Source organism: Morone saxatilis, unplaced genomic scaffold (assembly GCF_004916995.1).
Source record: "Morone saxatilis isolate NCDOM2014 unplaced genomic scaffold, NCSU_SB_2.0 Contig18, whole genome shotgun sequence".
Classification (NCBI taxonomy): domain Eukaryota; kingdom Metazoa; phylum Chordata; class Actinopteri; family Moronidae; genus Morone; species Morone saxatilis.
The window spans coordinates 7,213,085-7,229,982 of NW_023339740.1; the positions used below are offsets into that span (position 1 = coordinate 7,213,085).

A 16,898-nucleotide genomic window follows, 5' to 3' on the forward strand; every position below is an offset into this window, starting at 1 on the left:
AGCTGGCGACCCATGTACCAAGGCTGAGTCCTTGCTGCGGCGGCCCGGGGTTTGAGTAAAGTTTGTTTTGAATGTCACATATAACTGGATAAAATTGATATTATAAATAGTAATTATAATAGATTTTTAAGCTAAACCTATATAATTTGGATTCAGTAAATGCTATGACACTATAACATAATAGAAAAGCAATATATGAAGTGAAGGCTGTAAAATACGAGCGTAGTTCTGTCTTATTCAGTCACACGTTTTCCTCAACATGTCACTCAAAAAGGCAATTTTAGGAAGTAAAGCTCACGACTTTCAACGTGTGAACAGAAAGATCACTGCCGTAAGGTGTTGTGCTCCGACTTTAGAGGGACAAAGGGAAAAATTGAAATTGAGGTTGTCAGATTGTTCAATGACCATTTTAATCTGGACATTGGTTTGAGAAAAAAAAAAAACATCAAGTCTTTTAAGGCCTGAATGACACTGAATGGTGACCACAGCATCAAACCAGAGACAGTGTTAAGACAACAAAAACATTTATGCAACGACAAACGAGACAAACCACTTTGGTCTAGGCCAGATACAGCATCGAATAACAAAAATGACAACCACTGTTCATACGGCGACAGATGTGGATGGAGACCCTGTAGTTTTTACGTGATGTTAAAGGGTTAAAAACGTGTTACTGTCAATGTTCACTGAGCTGAAGCTGTAACATTAGCCTTGTGTTCTTTACCAGTGACCTGTGTTTTTTGGTCTTTAAGTGATGGACAGCAAAGGTATTCAACTGTTAAGCTGAAGTACGAGTCAAAACTTTGCTAATAAAAAAGATGTATAGTAGTGACAAATCAGTGCTGAGTGATAATCCTGAACAGCTGAGAATAACAGAAAAACACACATAATGATTGCTAACAAACAGCTTTTCTGACTGACATGAGAACACAGCAAATTAAATCCCTACAGCATATAAAGTGTCTTTCAGCCAATGTCCCTGCAGTGAATAACTTGGCCCGTTGTCATTAAATCATATTATTCAATGATTTCAGCAAACAAAGCAGCCTATACGCTTGTACTATATTTCTCCGCATTCACAAAGTCCTGGCCTGTGAGCGTCAAAGCTATGTCAGTATGTCAGCCCTCTCTGGAGGCTTAAAACAGGGAAAGGGACCAATCAGAGGTCGTCATGGAGCGTCATTTATGCTGGGCAGTGCTTGCACTCAGAACAGGAGCCTGCATGACGAATGACTGAGCTTAGCTGGCAATCTGGTTGTCTGTAGGTGACGTGCTGTCAGATGAGACAGTGGACTCAGAGGTTGAAGTGCCTGCGGTAGAGTCAGTTTCAGGAGGTAAGGCAGAGACAGAACCAGAGTTGGACTCTGCTTGCGAGGAACTCTCCTTCTCTTCCTCCTGAGGATAGAGCTCAGGGTACCTCTGCATGCACTCTTGCATGTTACGGAAGTTGTCGATGCACTCGGAGCCCTTTACCTCTTCCTTACTGTAGTGGAAGCAGGAAAAGGCCTCTTTGAACTGAGAGCCACAAGGGCCGCTGGCCATGCCGCCCAGGCACGGGCAGTTCCAGTTGATGTCTCCATTTGGCAGAATCAGGCCTAAAGGAACCAGACAGACGCAAGTTAACAAAGACCTTTATGAAGAAAGGAATACTCTGAATTCAGGTCTACCTCTTTCCACAAAGACTAAATGACTAACCCTGTTCCTCATAAGGATCATCGGGGTCCTCTGGAATGAGCTCAGCGTTGCTGGGTGTCTCATGATCTTCTTTGGTCACAAAGATGATGCGATCTTTACCTTAAAAGAAAAACAAACAACAACAACATTACAATCAATTATTAAAATCCATTTCCACTCAAAAATCTGATTTTCCTCCTTGTCCCTACAGTGAGATGTTTAAATGATGTCTGTGCAGAGTTTGACTAGAAGATGTTTCCACATTCATCTGCTGAATGTGGAAAGTTTCTCTGAGCTCACTGAAAATCTGATTGTATAATTTATGAAATTACAAATCATTTGCAAGTTAATCCTAGTCTAGTTTTTAAGTTATTAAAATGTGATGTAGAGACTTGAAGCCTTCCAGTTCACATACACTGAGAACGGACTTTACAGTAAAATAGGTAACAGCTCATGTACGGCAGGAAAACTTTAGAAACTAACAAAATGTAAATATTCATAGACATTCAAATGATATAATAACTTATGAAGTAGAAGGAGTATTCTGGATTTTAATGTGGAACTTCAGACACATCAGACACACATCACTGCTGACTGTGTGTATATGTGGCTTAATACATGTCTGGATCTGATCTTTAAAGGATAAAACCCTGGTCCTGGATCACGTACATCATGCCGTCTGGTCCCAACTTCCATTACTACTAGTATCGTACAGCTGTTAAGTTGGCAGTGACCTCTGGGGGCGCACTATGTCAGTAGCTTTAACTCGAGCTGACCCGCTGTGCCGTCTGCTAACCGTACATTACCACCAGAACCTACGTGTCAAATTACTGCAGCTGCCTGTGTACTCAGTGTGCCATTATACTGAACTGTGTAGCTGTGTGTAGCTGTGTGCAGTCAGGTATCCTAGCACGGTGTGTGTGTGTGTGTGTGTGTGTGTGTAGCTGTGGAGGTGAAGAGCAGGTAGTTACCCTCCTGTCTGCAGTACGACATGTCTGCCGCTGTGTCTGTCCGTCGAGCCTCGTCCTCTGGGCGGTGAAAGATGACCAACGTGAGAGGATTTCATTTGATAAACTACCCGGCGTCCAACTGCCCCGTTACCCCCTCTGACCTGTGCACATGTGGGCGCAGGATATTGACGTCACACGGTCTTTTTTTTATTTTTTTTAAATTTAAATAATATACCACCGATAAATAACGTATATATACCGTCAATGGTAATTAATGAATAAGTAATGAACAAATAAGAAATGTTTGTGCTTAAAATTTATTCCGAGATGTTTGTCTAAAGCTGTTGAATATTTTTTTTTCCTTTGCCTTTATTATTTCACCTTTTGACAATTAGATACTAGATACTAGTTTCTTGTTTCTTGGTTTGTTTTTCTCTTCTTTATGTTCATTAAGTGGTATGACCGATTGTTTGTATATTCTTACAAAGAAAAAATAAATAAAAAGAAGATGGTTAAATAAATAAAAAAAGAAATCAAAAGAAATATGCCCGCCATTAATAAATGGAAAGTGAAATAAAAGAATAAGGTCTTGTGTTTGTAAATAATTTTAAATAGACTGCACTGCTGTGTATGACAAAGTACAGTTAATATCTAGGCCCTAGATTTTTATTTAAAGAGCTAGCAGATGGAAAATTGGGTTTGGGACAAAATGCAAGTTGAGAAATAAATAAACGTTATGTATTGCATCAATATATTTAATGTATTAATGTATATTTAATGTTATTGATCACCAAATTCAATATCCACCAGTATACTGCCTCATAACTTCATAACTGAGATTAAAGCGCTATTAATATATAATAATAAGTTTATATAGTATAAATAAGTATAACAAAACCTCAAAATGTACTGTTAAACAATGTGAACAAGTTAATCTTAAGCCTTACATCCAGTGACCTCTAGTGGAAGTGATCAGTACAATGTACAGCGACTCAATGAAACCACAGCAGACATGAACATGTCTCAACTCTAGAGGCTAACGTCAGCTCAACAGCTCTTACATTTAATAACAGTTTGTTTTAGTCTTACTGCTCCTATAGTGTCAAATCCAGCTTTTACTATCAACTGTAACCATTTAGTTGTTATGCTTCATTGTTTGCCCCTTAAATAGTGCTAGACACAGACCCTGCCAGGACAATGCACAAGGAGACAATAGGAATCAAAACACAATTTCAAAGTGTGTTGGAAAAAAAATCCTGTTTTTTTAATAACACAATTATGTCTGTTACATAAAGTAAAAACCAAAATGAAACCCCTTTTCGTCCCTATCAAACCCACCCTCATCCCGACCATCTCGGCAGTATTGTGCAGCGATTCAGTCTGGGAATAAAAGAGCATGATGACACAGACAAACAGTTTCCTTTGAGGACCCAGAGACAGAGGACAAACACTGTGCCCTACATAAGACCAGAGTGAATATAAACACAGTCCATCTTTTAAAATATCAAAATAAAGGTAAATAAACACCACCAACAGCTTGTCTGAGATTACCAGAAAGCTTATCAGGAGCACAAGCATGTTTTATTCATACTTTTCACATCCTGCTATAGGCCCCTAAAAACCTCAAGCATGATCGCTACCTGTGATGAACATGACATGACTTTCTTTGAATCCCCCCCCAAAAAATGTCCAGGCACAGTGCTTTCAGCTTGAAATAAGCACTAGCAGGTTGTTGCTGTCTTTGTGTTCCTTGAACATGCTGCGATGAACAACGCCTGAGGTAAGTCAAAGACGGCACCTCACACTTGTGTGCTTTAGGCATTCTTCAGCTGATAAGACAGTCATTGGGGACTTAGGCAGCCTGCAAAAAATGGGTAATAGCTATTGGAGTAAAAGGACTGAAGAGACACAATATGATGCGCAACCCTTGGAGGAACCGCAAGAGTTTTCTCAGCACTGACATGCTAGAGATGTATGGTGGAAAACAAAGATGGTAAAAAAAACATGATGGGGGTGGATGCTTTGTGTCTTGATTTGTATCAGAAGGATGGCGTTTTCTAGAAGAGCAGTGCTCCCATGCTGCCCATTTCGCTCTGCTCCTTCACAAAGATTTCAAAGTACTGGTAGATGATGGTCACAGCCAAGAGGATTCCCGTACCCGAACCAATGGCACCCAGGAAGTCAGCCATGACAGACAGCCCTCCTATACAGAGGCCACCAAAGGCAGCAGCTGTGGGGATGTACCTGCGAACAGAAAAAAGTTATAAATTATAAATACATAAATATTCTGGAAGAAAACTTTCCATATAGCGCAAGTAGAAAACATGAAGCCTGAGACTCCGTCTGCAAGGTCGCTTTGTACCTGTTGAGCTCATGCACCATAGAGGTCTCTCTGTGTCCCCTCATTACCATCTGCTGCTCCTTCAGCTGCTTCGCCACCTGAGACACACAAAGAGATACACGCAAGTTAATTTCATGTGGGACAGACACAAAGCAAATTGCAAATGTGTGTACAAACACAGGCTTACATCTTTGGCTGAGGATCCTGAGACCTCAATCCAGGTCTTGGAGAAGAAGGCACAGGAGCCGAGCATGAAGACAATGTAGATAACGGCGTGCACTGGGTCATCCAGAACAGAACCAAATGACTCTGGAGGAGAAAGGTAGTAGCAGAGGCCGCCCACTGGGTAGGCTCGAGCTGGTCCACCACTCGTAGCGTCCTAAACAAAACAAAGAGTAGTAAGACGCAGCATATCCAAGCCAGAACCTGACTGTCCCTTCTTTATGAAAACAACAAAACAACTTGTCATATCACAATGACTGAAACTAAATGTGCTGGAGTCGAAGAACTCCTCATATACTTACAGACCAGGTTCCCAGGAGGTTGACGAGGAAATTGCCGCTAAAACGTGTTGAGAGCATCTGAGAAATGACGTAGAGATTGGAGACCAGGGCCGACTGCAGGATGATTGGGATGTTGGAGGTGTAGAACAGTTTGATGGGGTAGGTGTTGTACTGACCACGGTAGCGTGCTGACTTGATGGGCAGGTCCACCCTGAAGCCCTGGTGAGTTAACAAAGTGTGCCAATCAGTAAGCTGAGCTTTGTTTCAAAACCTGCAGTCCATTAATTCCTTCAGTGCTGCAAAAGCAGACAAGGCACTGGATTGTATTTAGATTGTGTCAGCTCACCTGAAAGTATATGACCACTGCAAACACAAAGACGGTGGCGATGAGGTTCATGAGGTTCGGCAGGTTTTGTCTGTAGAACGCCTCTCTCAGGGCGCGCACCTTGTCTGTGCGGGTGGCCAGGAGATGGAAGAGAGCAATGATGGCTCCCTCAAACTCAGTACCTGGATAAACAACAGGAGTCCCAAGGTTAGTCACTGTAATGAAGATCTCCTTTATGATCTCCTTTATGATCCTCTCAGCTTTAAAATGTGTTTGTTCCTAGTACCCATACCTCTGCCAGTGTTGACAGTGGTGGGGCTGAAGGCCTTCCAGACGATCGTCTCACAGATGTTGGTTGCAATGAAGAGGGAGATACCGGAGCCCAGACCATAGCCCTTCTGGAGCAGCTCATCCAGCAGCAAGACAATCAGACCTGCAACAAACAGCTGTAGAAACAGACGGGAGGTTTGTATTGAGCTGATTCAGGCGGACAACCAGCTGTTCAGAACAAAAAAACATTACAAAAGTCACAATGAATCAGTCAGGGTCTGAATTTTGCCACAAAGGGCGATGATTACAATTTAATCTTCATTTGTAAAATAAACTCACATAAATGAAAACATATTACATAAGAGCTTACGTGTTTTATATTCAAAGTAAGTACCTGACTCTATGCATGACATACCATTACAACCAGGCAGGATTACATACTACAATACTCTATGCATAAGACTACAAAAATGCTAATTTCAAGGCACCGTTTCCAAAGTTTGGGAGAACAGCAGTGAGAGTTTTTATTAACCTGGATGATGATGAGCAAGCATATCCCAGCACCCATCTCTGAAGGGTCTCCATACATGCCAGTCATAACATATACAATGGCCTGTCCAATGGTGATGATCATTCCAAACACTGTAAAAAGACAGAAAAAATGATTTACAATAGACAATCTTGCAGGGGCAACGACTAATGATGTTACTGACAAGTGAACAGTGTACTGTGTCTGCTCATCTTCAAAGCAAATAATCTTAACAGTTTTAAAAGGTTTTGAAAATAGCAAATGCAGTGAGCAGTGGACCTACATTTCTGAGCTCCATTGAAGAGGGCTCTGTCCTTGGGAGTGTCTCCCACCTCAATGATCTTGGCACCAGCCAGCAGCTGCATGATAAGGCCTGAGGTGACAATGGGTGAGATACCCAGCTCCATCAGAGTACCTGAAGGACAAAGTGAACCGCATTAGTGTCACTGTAAGCCTTAGTTAGTACAACAATAGCAGCAGTGCCAGATACAATGCATAAGGACCTACAACTGTTGACCTTTGACTTCTCACATGAGATAATGAGATTATGTCAGGCCTGATAACAACACAGACATTAGATTGCTTCTCCTTGTTGGAGCTGCACAAGACATAAAAGAACTGTGATTAGGCCTGTTTAACATAGACGATTGAAGCACCTCTGTTGGAAGCCAGGATTACTCTCATCCAGTAGAAGGGATCTGCTGAATCTGACGACATGATGCCGAAGAGAGGAATCTGAATAAGAAAGAGAGACAGAAAAATAATGTCACAAACCACCATCACCAAAAACAGAACCGGTAGGTTGGTTGTCATTACGGTTTCTTCATCAATAGATACTAACCTGGCAGCACACCAGAAAGATGAATAGTGTGATGGCGGTCCATAGTACTTTTTCCCGAAACTGAATCTGTGTGGATTAAAACAAAAGTAGATGTAATTCATGTCCATTCACCAAGTGCACAGTGCAGAAACACTGCAACCTAATGACACATGTTCAAAGACACGAGCTTACCTTTCTTTCTGGTTTCTGAATTTCTGGCAAGACCGCACAGAACGGCTTGATGACTTCCAAAAATTTAACTGCAGAAAGAAAATAGCAGGTTAAAACACAAAGATAACATTGCATTTACACACACACACACACACACACCTCTGCAACACTCCTGTTATCTCGGTCTTCTTAAAGCAGATTAGCTTGATGATACGTCATCACTAACCACCAGCTAAACAGCTGCCAGCGGTCACCTGAGTATTTTAATACAATATCTGGACACACAAACATTAAGTTGAACAGCCCTGAGATAACTACTACCTGTGTGCAGTTATTTTACACGGCTGGCGGCCTCGATAATGAATGTTTGTCTTGGTGCTGATCAGCTCTGTCAACCACTGGAAGTGACTTTGACAGCAAGTGATTTAACGTTGTGCCACCTCACTTATTTTCTAGTCCTCGACTAAGTTCGTCCATTTGAGGAACTGCAAACCTATGAACGTACTCACACAGAAAGCGCAGAGACACAAGTTTAGTCCAAACTCCCCCAGATGAACAGCGTTAACCACCGTTAGCGGGATGCTAACTAGCGTTCAATCACTAAACGAGTGAGCAATCACTCAGAAACAGGAAGCTTCGACGAGTATTTAAAAGACACAGGCGAGGTGTTAGAAATGGTCTCTGACTGAAACAGATATCCTCACCGTCACACAATCCCACACAGAACAGAATAATATATAATATATATAATAATCAGAACAGAAACTTCAAATTAGCTCCTCTGTACGCTAGCGTCAACTTGCCACCTAACCTAACCAAGGTTAGCTAATTAGCCTGCCGACGAAAGCTTCATGTCCATTATTGTCCGAGATTTTTACAACACAGACAGTCAGCGCGTCTTTTAGACCACCCTAAACACGAGTATAGAAGAGAAGACAGTCACGTACTCCCCATGGTGTCCTTAGGCCGACTCCTGCCGTGTTACTGGTACCAGATTGAGTGCTCAGTGGAGTCGGTGTGGCTCCATCCAGCCGCTCCGTAAGAAAGAGAGAGCAGTAGAGACACGTCACCAGACAAGCCGCTAACACACGTCACTTCTCTGAGACACACACACACACACACAGAGGGCACACACTGCTCACTGCAGCCCGGTGCACTGTCCGATCAATCAGAATTGATTATTTAAGGCCGTTAACACATCATCTTCATTCTGGAAAGGCAAGGTTTTAATTTATTTCCACTTACAGTGTAAACTACTGTACCACAGGGCTCTCCCATCCTCCAGAGGGCGCCCTACTCCAGACTCATCGGTAGCTCTTAGCTGAGGTTACACACTTCTCTGACTCCTCCCTCCCTCTGAGACAGACGTATGCATTTAAGGCAGGAGTGTATTGGTATTAATGTATGAAGAGTGAAGTGAAGTGACTTAGGTCCATACTGAAGAACTTGCAGAAGAGACGTGATCCAGCAGCACTCCGAGATGATATGATCAATTTATAGCTTTAATCTCATTATGCAAGTGATTTAAATAAGTAGATGTGGTATAATTGGATTTATCAGTAACAACCTTATCTCAGCACTCCGATTATGTGCACTGCAAGGGTGTTAAAACATCATTTTAAATAATAAAACATATACATTTTCTGATGATTTCTGTGGAACAATGCAGCTACCCAACCAAGCAATATCCAGTTATTATCCATATGTATGGGGAGTCACCTGATAGTACAGTTTAACAGCAACAGAAAAACTTAATACTTCTTCCATCACATGAAAAAAAAAAGCCACAAAACAAACCGACACTGTCTGCACTGACTGGTGTCACCAGTGGAAACTAGCACACAGGATGCACTACTCACTGTTGATTGTGCAGTTAAAGAGCTCCAGCAATGCAGTTTCCTGTTTATTTCTCTAAATTTGGTTTCCTTTTCCTGTAGAAGGCCAGCAGGTATGGGCTGCACCAGGTGTCACAATGTATTATCACGTATAAATGGAAAATATTCACCGTAAAGTTTCAGCAGTGCAGTGTTAAGTTTTAAGATGACAGAACTATTTAGTGGACTTTTCCAAGTGTTGTGCAGCATTTCAAAATTCAATTTAATAATAATATTAATTCAAGTTTCAAGTTTTTTTCATGCTATCATCTCACCACTAGAGCTCAGTGTTGTTCCAGTGGTGATATTCAACCAGGCTCTATCTGTGTGTGTGTGTGTGTGTAGTGGGTTTCTGTGGTTTTCTGTTGCCGTGGATAAATGATGTATCAAATGAAAACAAACATAGACTCAGTGAAGAGAGGCTCAATCAAAGTGTTTGTGTGTGTAATGAGAAGATTTCATTGCTTCACTATACTTTTCAAATCCTGGGTCAGTGATTGTGGTATCGAACTGTTGGTTGGACTGTGCTGGTGGCACACTTAGCCACTGACCCATAATAATCCAACAACACAATGATCAGAGCTTTCAGCCATCTGTACAGTACATCTGATCTGTCTAAACTATCACTTGATTTGTTTTTCAGCAGAAAACACACACACACACACACAAAGAGGTAGTGGAGGATGGCTCAGTCCCTGCTCATCTGCCCTCAGATAAAGAGATATTTGTTCATGTGGTTATATAATGAACACAATGCTGTGAGCTAACACAGAGGTGAGGACAAGCAAATACCACACAGGCCCCCTCCAGTCGCTGCCTTTCACACAGTTTTGAATAGCCGGTTATTTTCAAGATCGAGTCATTTCTCTCATCATCAGGAGACTGTGGTCGACTTTGGCTTTGATATGTTAATCAGATGTTATTATTAGTTGAAGGGTTTTATTTCTGAATGACTAAGCAATCCAGAAATTATTGTTTAATCTTCAGTTTTTTGAGGATCCAAAAAAGATAACACGTGCAATCGGTCCCTCAGTGCCAGATAATGCAAATAGTGGCAAGGCACAAACAAATATCTATTATCTTTTTATACAGAAGGAAAATCCATGCAAATAAAACATGAATGCTGATCAGATTTTTTGATAATTTCATAACGTTTACCCTCCAGTATGTCTGTTCCTGTGTGTACCTGTGGAGGACATTGTGTCTGTCTGCAACCTTCAGTTATGTAAACTCAACAATGTATCAGAGTACACCTGATACAAGGAACCCCAGGCCATAACAATAGACCCAGGACTGCACTATTTACAACACATTTGCATAGAGACTCACAAACGTAAGAGGACATTTTGTGCCTCAGGCTCAGCTGCTCAAAGACAAAACCACCCTGGATTACCCGCTCTGTACCCCAGAATCAGCAGCAAATCATTCAAATTAAATGTAATAAAGTTTCCTCTTCAGCTAACTCTAACAGACCCCATTAGCCTAAATCATCTTGATCACAGTCGTACACATGGGATCAAACATTTGTTGATTTCTTTATGCTAAAAGAGAAAGATGACAAGGTAATCATTCAGTGGAGTTACAGTAGCATAGTGTCAAACAGCTGGGAGAAAATAAGCTGTAATAACGTTTGTTAGTTCACAGTAAGACGCTCTGTGTCTGTCTGTGAATGTGACGTGACTGAACCAATGAAACAATCCAGACCCAAGTTATTGATCATTACATCTAATTAAACCAAGATAGATTTTACATGGCTTATTAGTGGTAAAAAGAAACTAGTGTGAAACATGAGTATGAATCTTAAAATGTCTTTATTTTTATACATGGACCAGGAAAGGTTTTATTTTTCTGTGTTGTGTGTTGTGTTAAGTTATAATTAGACCATTGATTAACAGTATATTAGGATATGACTGTTTTAAAGCTGCAACTAATTTTTACTGTCATGATTGATTATTTCGTCAATATTTTGCAGATTGATTGATTGGTCTATCAAATGTCAAAATATATAAGTTGCCCAAATCATAAAGTGAAGTCTTTAAAATACTTGGTTTGTTCAGCTAGCAGTCCGAAACCCAAAGACATGTCTTGACACGCCCCGTGCGTCAAGGTTGAGTCCTTGCAGCAGCAGCAGACGTGGGTTTGAGTCCAACCTGTGGCCATTTGCTGCGTTTATCCACTCTCTCTCTCCCTTTCTTGTCTATCTTGAACTGTCCTATCTAATAAAAGAAAAAAAGTAAATAAAAGAAAAAGAAAATATTTGGCATTTTTCCTTTAAAACAAATGACTCAAGCACTTTGTACAATTTATCTTAGAAAGGCCTGAGACACCGATAGTTACACCACATTAACAGACAAATAAGAAACTTAAGAAAAGAGAAACATAACAGTTATGATTGAAACTTAAATTAAATGACACACTCTCCTCTGACACCACTACTTTCTTTCCATTAGAGGCTGCCACACAGCACAATATTTAAATGGCCCCTATGTCAATGACAGCAACAGCACACCCTCTTAAATCACACTCTGTTTCTATAAACAAAGATTTAAGAAGCATAACTTATTTAATGTATTAATTAACTTGTGCCACTTCTCCCCACATACTACTGCTGTCATAAAATACATCACATATCATTATATCCAACCAAATGTCTGACCTCATTATTAGGAAAGAAATCACTCACTGCACTCCTCTTCACCTACACCAGACACATATGCCTCCACATAGTGATGGGCAGAGTGACACAGACGTGGAGTCTGCCTGAGGCGTGGGAAACTGATACGTGAACAGGAACACAGATGTCAGTACGGCTAGTCTGCTAATTTGCATCTCTTCCAGATGAGTCAGACTCTTTCTTCCTTATTTATAGAGCTGAGTAAATGTAAACAGCGAAGTGCTCCTGTGGGTGTAGTCAGTCAGTGGGCTGTTTTATAAGCAAATAATAGGTGAAATAAATTATATTATGACTCTATTGTACATGCGTCATCTATACATTCAGCCATACTTATCAAAAACTAAATTACATATCTGCCTTGATAACCATAATGAAATTAATGGTCTTTCAGTGGACACCAATCTATTAGCAGCGGGTACTTACCTACAGTATGCATATATGTGTGTATGTATATATGTGTTTATGTATTAAAACTTCCAGATAATTATGTCTCATCCGTGTCCATCAATTCTGAGTTGTTCAGCAGCTGGGAATGAGCATTAACACACATTGTAATGTACACACATAAAAAACACACATACACACAAATACTATTTCTGTATAGAAAGGGCTTATGTAAACCCTTAGAGACTTGTACACTGTAGTAGGGGAAGGGGGCAGAGATGTCAGTGGGTAAAGAGAATGTCTGGCTAGTTGGAACGATAAAGAGAGCTACATTATAATCCTTGGCTGTACTACTGTATCTGAATTTCATAATAGATTTGTCACCATGTCTGGCACCCTGTCTATTACTGAAACCACATCAGACTGTGGACAGCAGACGATCTGTTTGGAGGACACACAGCCAAACTGTTTCACAATGGTTTTATGTTTTCGCTGTGTTTATCTATTTTTCAAGCCTAAACCCAAACTGCCGTAATCCTAACTAATCCAATTGAGGCCTGGCAGCGTAACACGAGCCAGAGTAACACCCGTGGACCGAGTCAAGAGGGCAGAAAGTCTTCCGTTATTTGACCTTCAGGGGTGAGCTTAAATAAATTGAGTGTGTTTAGTGTTAATCTGTGCCTCTGATGGTTCATTATAGTAATTAAGAGGTCAGTGTAAATGAGTTTGACAGAGTGGACTGGCGCGCCGTGGGAACGACAGGAGCCTCAGGCCAGCTCGAGGCCCTGCGTCTGGTTGACAGCGTCACTGCTGCAGTTATGTAACACTAATTACATCTTGGCTCAATTTAGCTTTTCCTCTCTTGCTTTTGCTGTTCTTTATGTGTTTCTGCGACTGGACGAGCGGACCGCGCCTCCATTTACCGTGTTGTCATTTGATCTTCTATAAACAATAAATTCTATTCTATTTAGTGTTAAACCTACTATATGTGGGTCCTGTTAGTATTAATGTGGTTTAACTACAGAGCCCGCAGCCTGTACATGAGAGGAGGATCAAGCGCGAGAGAAGGGATTTTAAGAATTGAATCATTTAGATTGGAATGGGGTTATGGCAGGATTTTATCTTCCATTGATAAATAAACATTGGTCTCTGTTACATCATGCTGTAATATTGACTTATTTAATTCATAAATCATTCCTGGAAGCATTGTGGGTCTCTAATCATTCAGGTTTTTTAAAATAACTTCTAGAAATTCTATAATAAGCAATGTATTTTATATTTTATGCCTGACTTAAAGTTTGAGTTTGAAAGTTCATTCTCAGCAGAAGAACAGAAGAATAGCTTCTCTTTCAATGCAGGTGCCCTCTGGTCCGCTATCCAGCTTTAAAACGTCTGACAAAACAGTCTTAATTCAAGGTCCTCTTGCACAGCTCTCAACCACATTTCATAGTCTTCATAATCAAATGCAGTTTGCTCAGTTGTTATGGAGTCAGTTCGCCAAAGAAGGTTGGAAAGGTGCCTCTGTAAGCTCCACAAAAAGCTAGTAAGTGGACTTTAAATTACAGTTGCTTTTGGCCAAGCTAGCAGTGTGGCTACAATGACGCCATCGTCAGTTGGTCTGTCCACCACTTTGGTCCAGACTGAAATATTTCATCTGGTTAAGTTGCCATGAGATTTGATACAGACATTCATGTTCCCCTCAAGATGAATTGTAATAACTGTCATAACTAGAATAACTTTTCATCTAACACCATCATCTGGTCAAAATTCATCCAATACTTATGACTTACGACCAAACACCTGCAAAACAAATTAACATTGCCATCAGTCTCAGCTGTACTTTGCATTTCATGCTAATTAGCAAAATGCTAGCATGTTCTAGCATCATTTTGTGAGTATAATAGCATGCTTATGTTAGCATAAAGCACCACTTTATCTATGTACAGAGCCACAGATCCAATACCATGACTAGCCCTGTTTCATATTTATAAATCACATCTTTGTGACATGTTGGCCTGATTAGAAGAACTTGAGTGGCAGTTTAATCAGGTCAACAAATGAGAGCTGAACTTAAAAATAGATCCTACATTGTCTTTATTAAACTCTTTTGATCATACTGCATTTGCATGGAAGAAGAAGGAAAACTTGATTTCCTATCATAGGGAGACTTAGATCTCAGGAAGTGTCTTTTGGATGAGGATGAAGTCATGAAAGTCAATTAGAATTCAATTAAAATTCCTTCATTTGTATCTGATAAGTCCAACTTTTGTTGAGTCAGTATTGTGGCACCATGGTTAATCAAACATTAAAGGTCCAGTATGTAACACTGGATGATCTATTGGCAGAAATTGAATATAATATTCAAAGTTGAAAATAATAAAATAATATAATTTGTTACCTGAGAGAATGAACCATTTTTATCTACAGAGGGAGCAGGTCTTATTCAATATCCACCATGTTGAAGCGTAGCCCAGAATGGACAAACCAAACACTGGCTCTAGATAGGGCCTTTTGAGTTTCGCGGCCACTGTAGTTTCTCCTACACGCTTGGAAAGCTAAGCTGTATTCAAATGTTGCAAGTGCTAGATGGCACTAAGTCCTACATACCGGTTCTTTAAGAAATTGAAAGTGTATGGCACAGCTGTGGTGAAACCTGTTTTCACTCTGACATGAAAGCATCTTATTCTGTTGATCAGTCTTACAAAGCCACATTAAATCCCTTTTTGGTTCAATGTTGTAAGACAATAAAACATGAAATCTTACAGTGGGATGAACACTTTTTAAAGACTCTGTACATCAGACCAGACACACAAAGAAAAGCTGTGACAAACAGGTAGTAACCAAGCCAGCAGTGCTCACACACAGCTGTCACTCAGACGCAGCATCATGGAGGAGTGCTGTGTGGATGATTGCATGAGTGGGTGCACACATACACACTCCACTGGTGGCTGAACTCTAATCAAATCATACACATTTTTAAGCAGGTCAGGAGATTAACCCCTACAACCATCGTCTTAATCACGTGAGATTTATTTTTTCCTTAATAATCTTCATGAGCTAGAACTGCACTTTCTGTGTTTCTGTCTTTCATCTCTTCATCATTACATTATTGACCAGTTTATGTAACTGCCTGTGAAGAGCTTGACACCAGTGTGTAAACTCAATTTAACACCTGTCAAAACAGTCTTGGCGATATACCTGATTCATGCAGTTCTCGCTTTCTGCCTTTATTTTAGTGCCAATCTACCAAATTTGACAGTTTCCCTTTTTATAACTAAATATAAACACCATGTACAACAGTGTCTCTATGTCTGCAGTACGCTGCTCACTTTGGCTCATATTCTACTCAATTAACAATTCTTCTGAAATCTCACCAATAGGATTTAAGTGCAGCATGCAGCAGTATTTTTAGAAAATGCTTTTAAGGCTATTGGTGTTTTAATGAAAATATTGCACTAAAACGTTTTCGTATGACCGATTGGTCTTCTATAAATAGGGAAAACTGAATAGCACTATGTACCTTGGCCACAACAGTGCTGACTGGTTTCAGCCCCCACTCTGTTTTCACAGCCTGAGGCAGCAGCATCCACTGCATGCTTGTACGCTAAATTGTGTGACAGACAATAGAGCAATTCTCAGAGGGCAGTGAGAGGATGCAGTGAGACATGGTGCTGGGGATCACATGTAGGAGGCATGGGACAGTTGGCCTGCAAAAGTACACAGACTGGTGGTGTTCACTAATTTCCCTTCTTTACCAAAGAACCGTAAAGAAGAGAATATCTGTGTGATATTCTAGGCCATTCTGTGTGTGTGTCTATAAGCATATCAAAAAGGAGATGATGTGGGCGAGATTATGCAAGAAGAATTAAGCTTAAACAATGAGTGATTGAAGCCTATAGTGTTTTTATAATCTTCATGTACCAGAAATTCTGCCATCAAAATGTATATATAATGTGATTCTGTTGGTTTGTTCTATAGACTCTTTCGCTTTTCTGTGGCTCATTTCTTCCATTTTCTTTCCTGTTAAAAGTTTTTTGTTACACAAATTGAGGGTACAGATACAGATTGTAAAACCCCCCTGAGACAAACTGTTTGTGAGTATAGAAATACAATTTAACTTGACTTGACATGACTTTGACTTTGACTTAAAATAACAAGATCCGAGCATGTAGAGGGTGGAAAAATGAAAAATATTCAATTCAAGCCTTTACATAACACACACACAACACACAACCCTGCAAACACTCACATAAAAACAGAAAGCTCTGCATTGGTTTTTGTGAGTCGTGTCATATCTCTACATGAGAGGCAGTCAAGGACAAGTCCTTGATACACATAATAGCCAAGAGAAGAGTGGAGCTGTGGTAGTGAAACACAAACGTG

The 16,898-nt window shown here is 40.4% G+C and overlaps 2 protein-coding genes across 2 annotated transcripts; both read right to left on the reverse strand.

The window, feature by feature from the left end:
- Positions 1–391: 391 nt before the first annotated feature.
- chchd4a (coiled-coil-helix-coiled-coil-helix domain containing 4a) lies at positions 392–2,836 on the reverse strand. The gene is made up of 3 exons (XM_035662578.1): positions 2,646–2,836; positions 1,696–1,794; positions 392–1,595 (listed from the first exon to the last, which is right to left on the reverse strand). The coding sequence occupies exons 1-3, from the start codon at positions 2,665–2,667 to the stop codon at positions 1,240–1,242; spliced, it is 477 nt and encodes a 158-aa protein (XP_035518471.1). The 5' UTR covers positions 2,668–2,836; the 3' UTR covers positions 392–1,239.
- A 1,026-nt stretch (positions 2,837–3,862) lies between these two features.
- Positions 3,863–8,674, reverse strand: LOC118328696 (protein transport protein Sec61 subunit alpha). The gene is made up of 12 exons (XM_035662579.1): positions 8,531–8,674; positions 7,605–7,672; positions 7,434–7,499; positions 7,249–7,327; positions 6,876–7,007; positions 6,596–6,705; positions 6,086–6,239; positions 5,815–5,975; positions 5,490–5,687; positions 5,153–5,344; positions 4,987–5,063; positions 3,863–4,868 (listed from the first exon to the last, which is right to left on the reverse strand). The coding sequence occupies exons 1-12, from the start codon at positions 8,535–8,537 to the stop codon at positions 4,682–4,684; spliced, it is 1,431 nt and encodes a 476-aa protein (XP_035518472.1). The 5' UTR covers positions 8,538–8,674; the 3' UTR covers positions 3,863–4,681.
- Between the last annotated feature and the right edge of the window lie 8,224 nt (positions 8,675–16,898).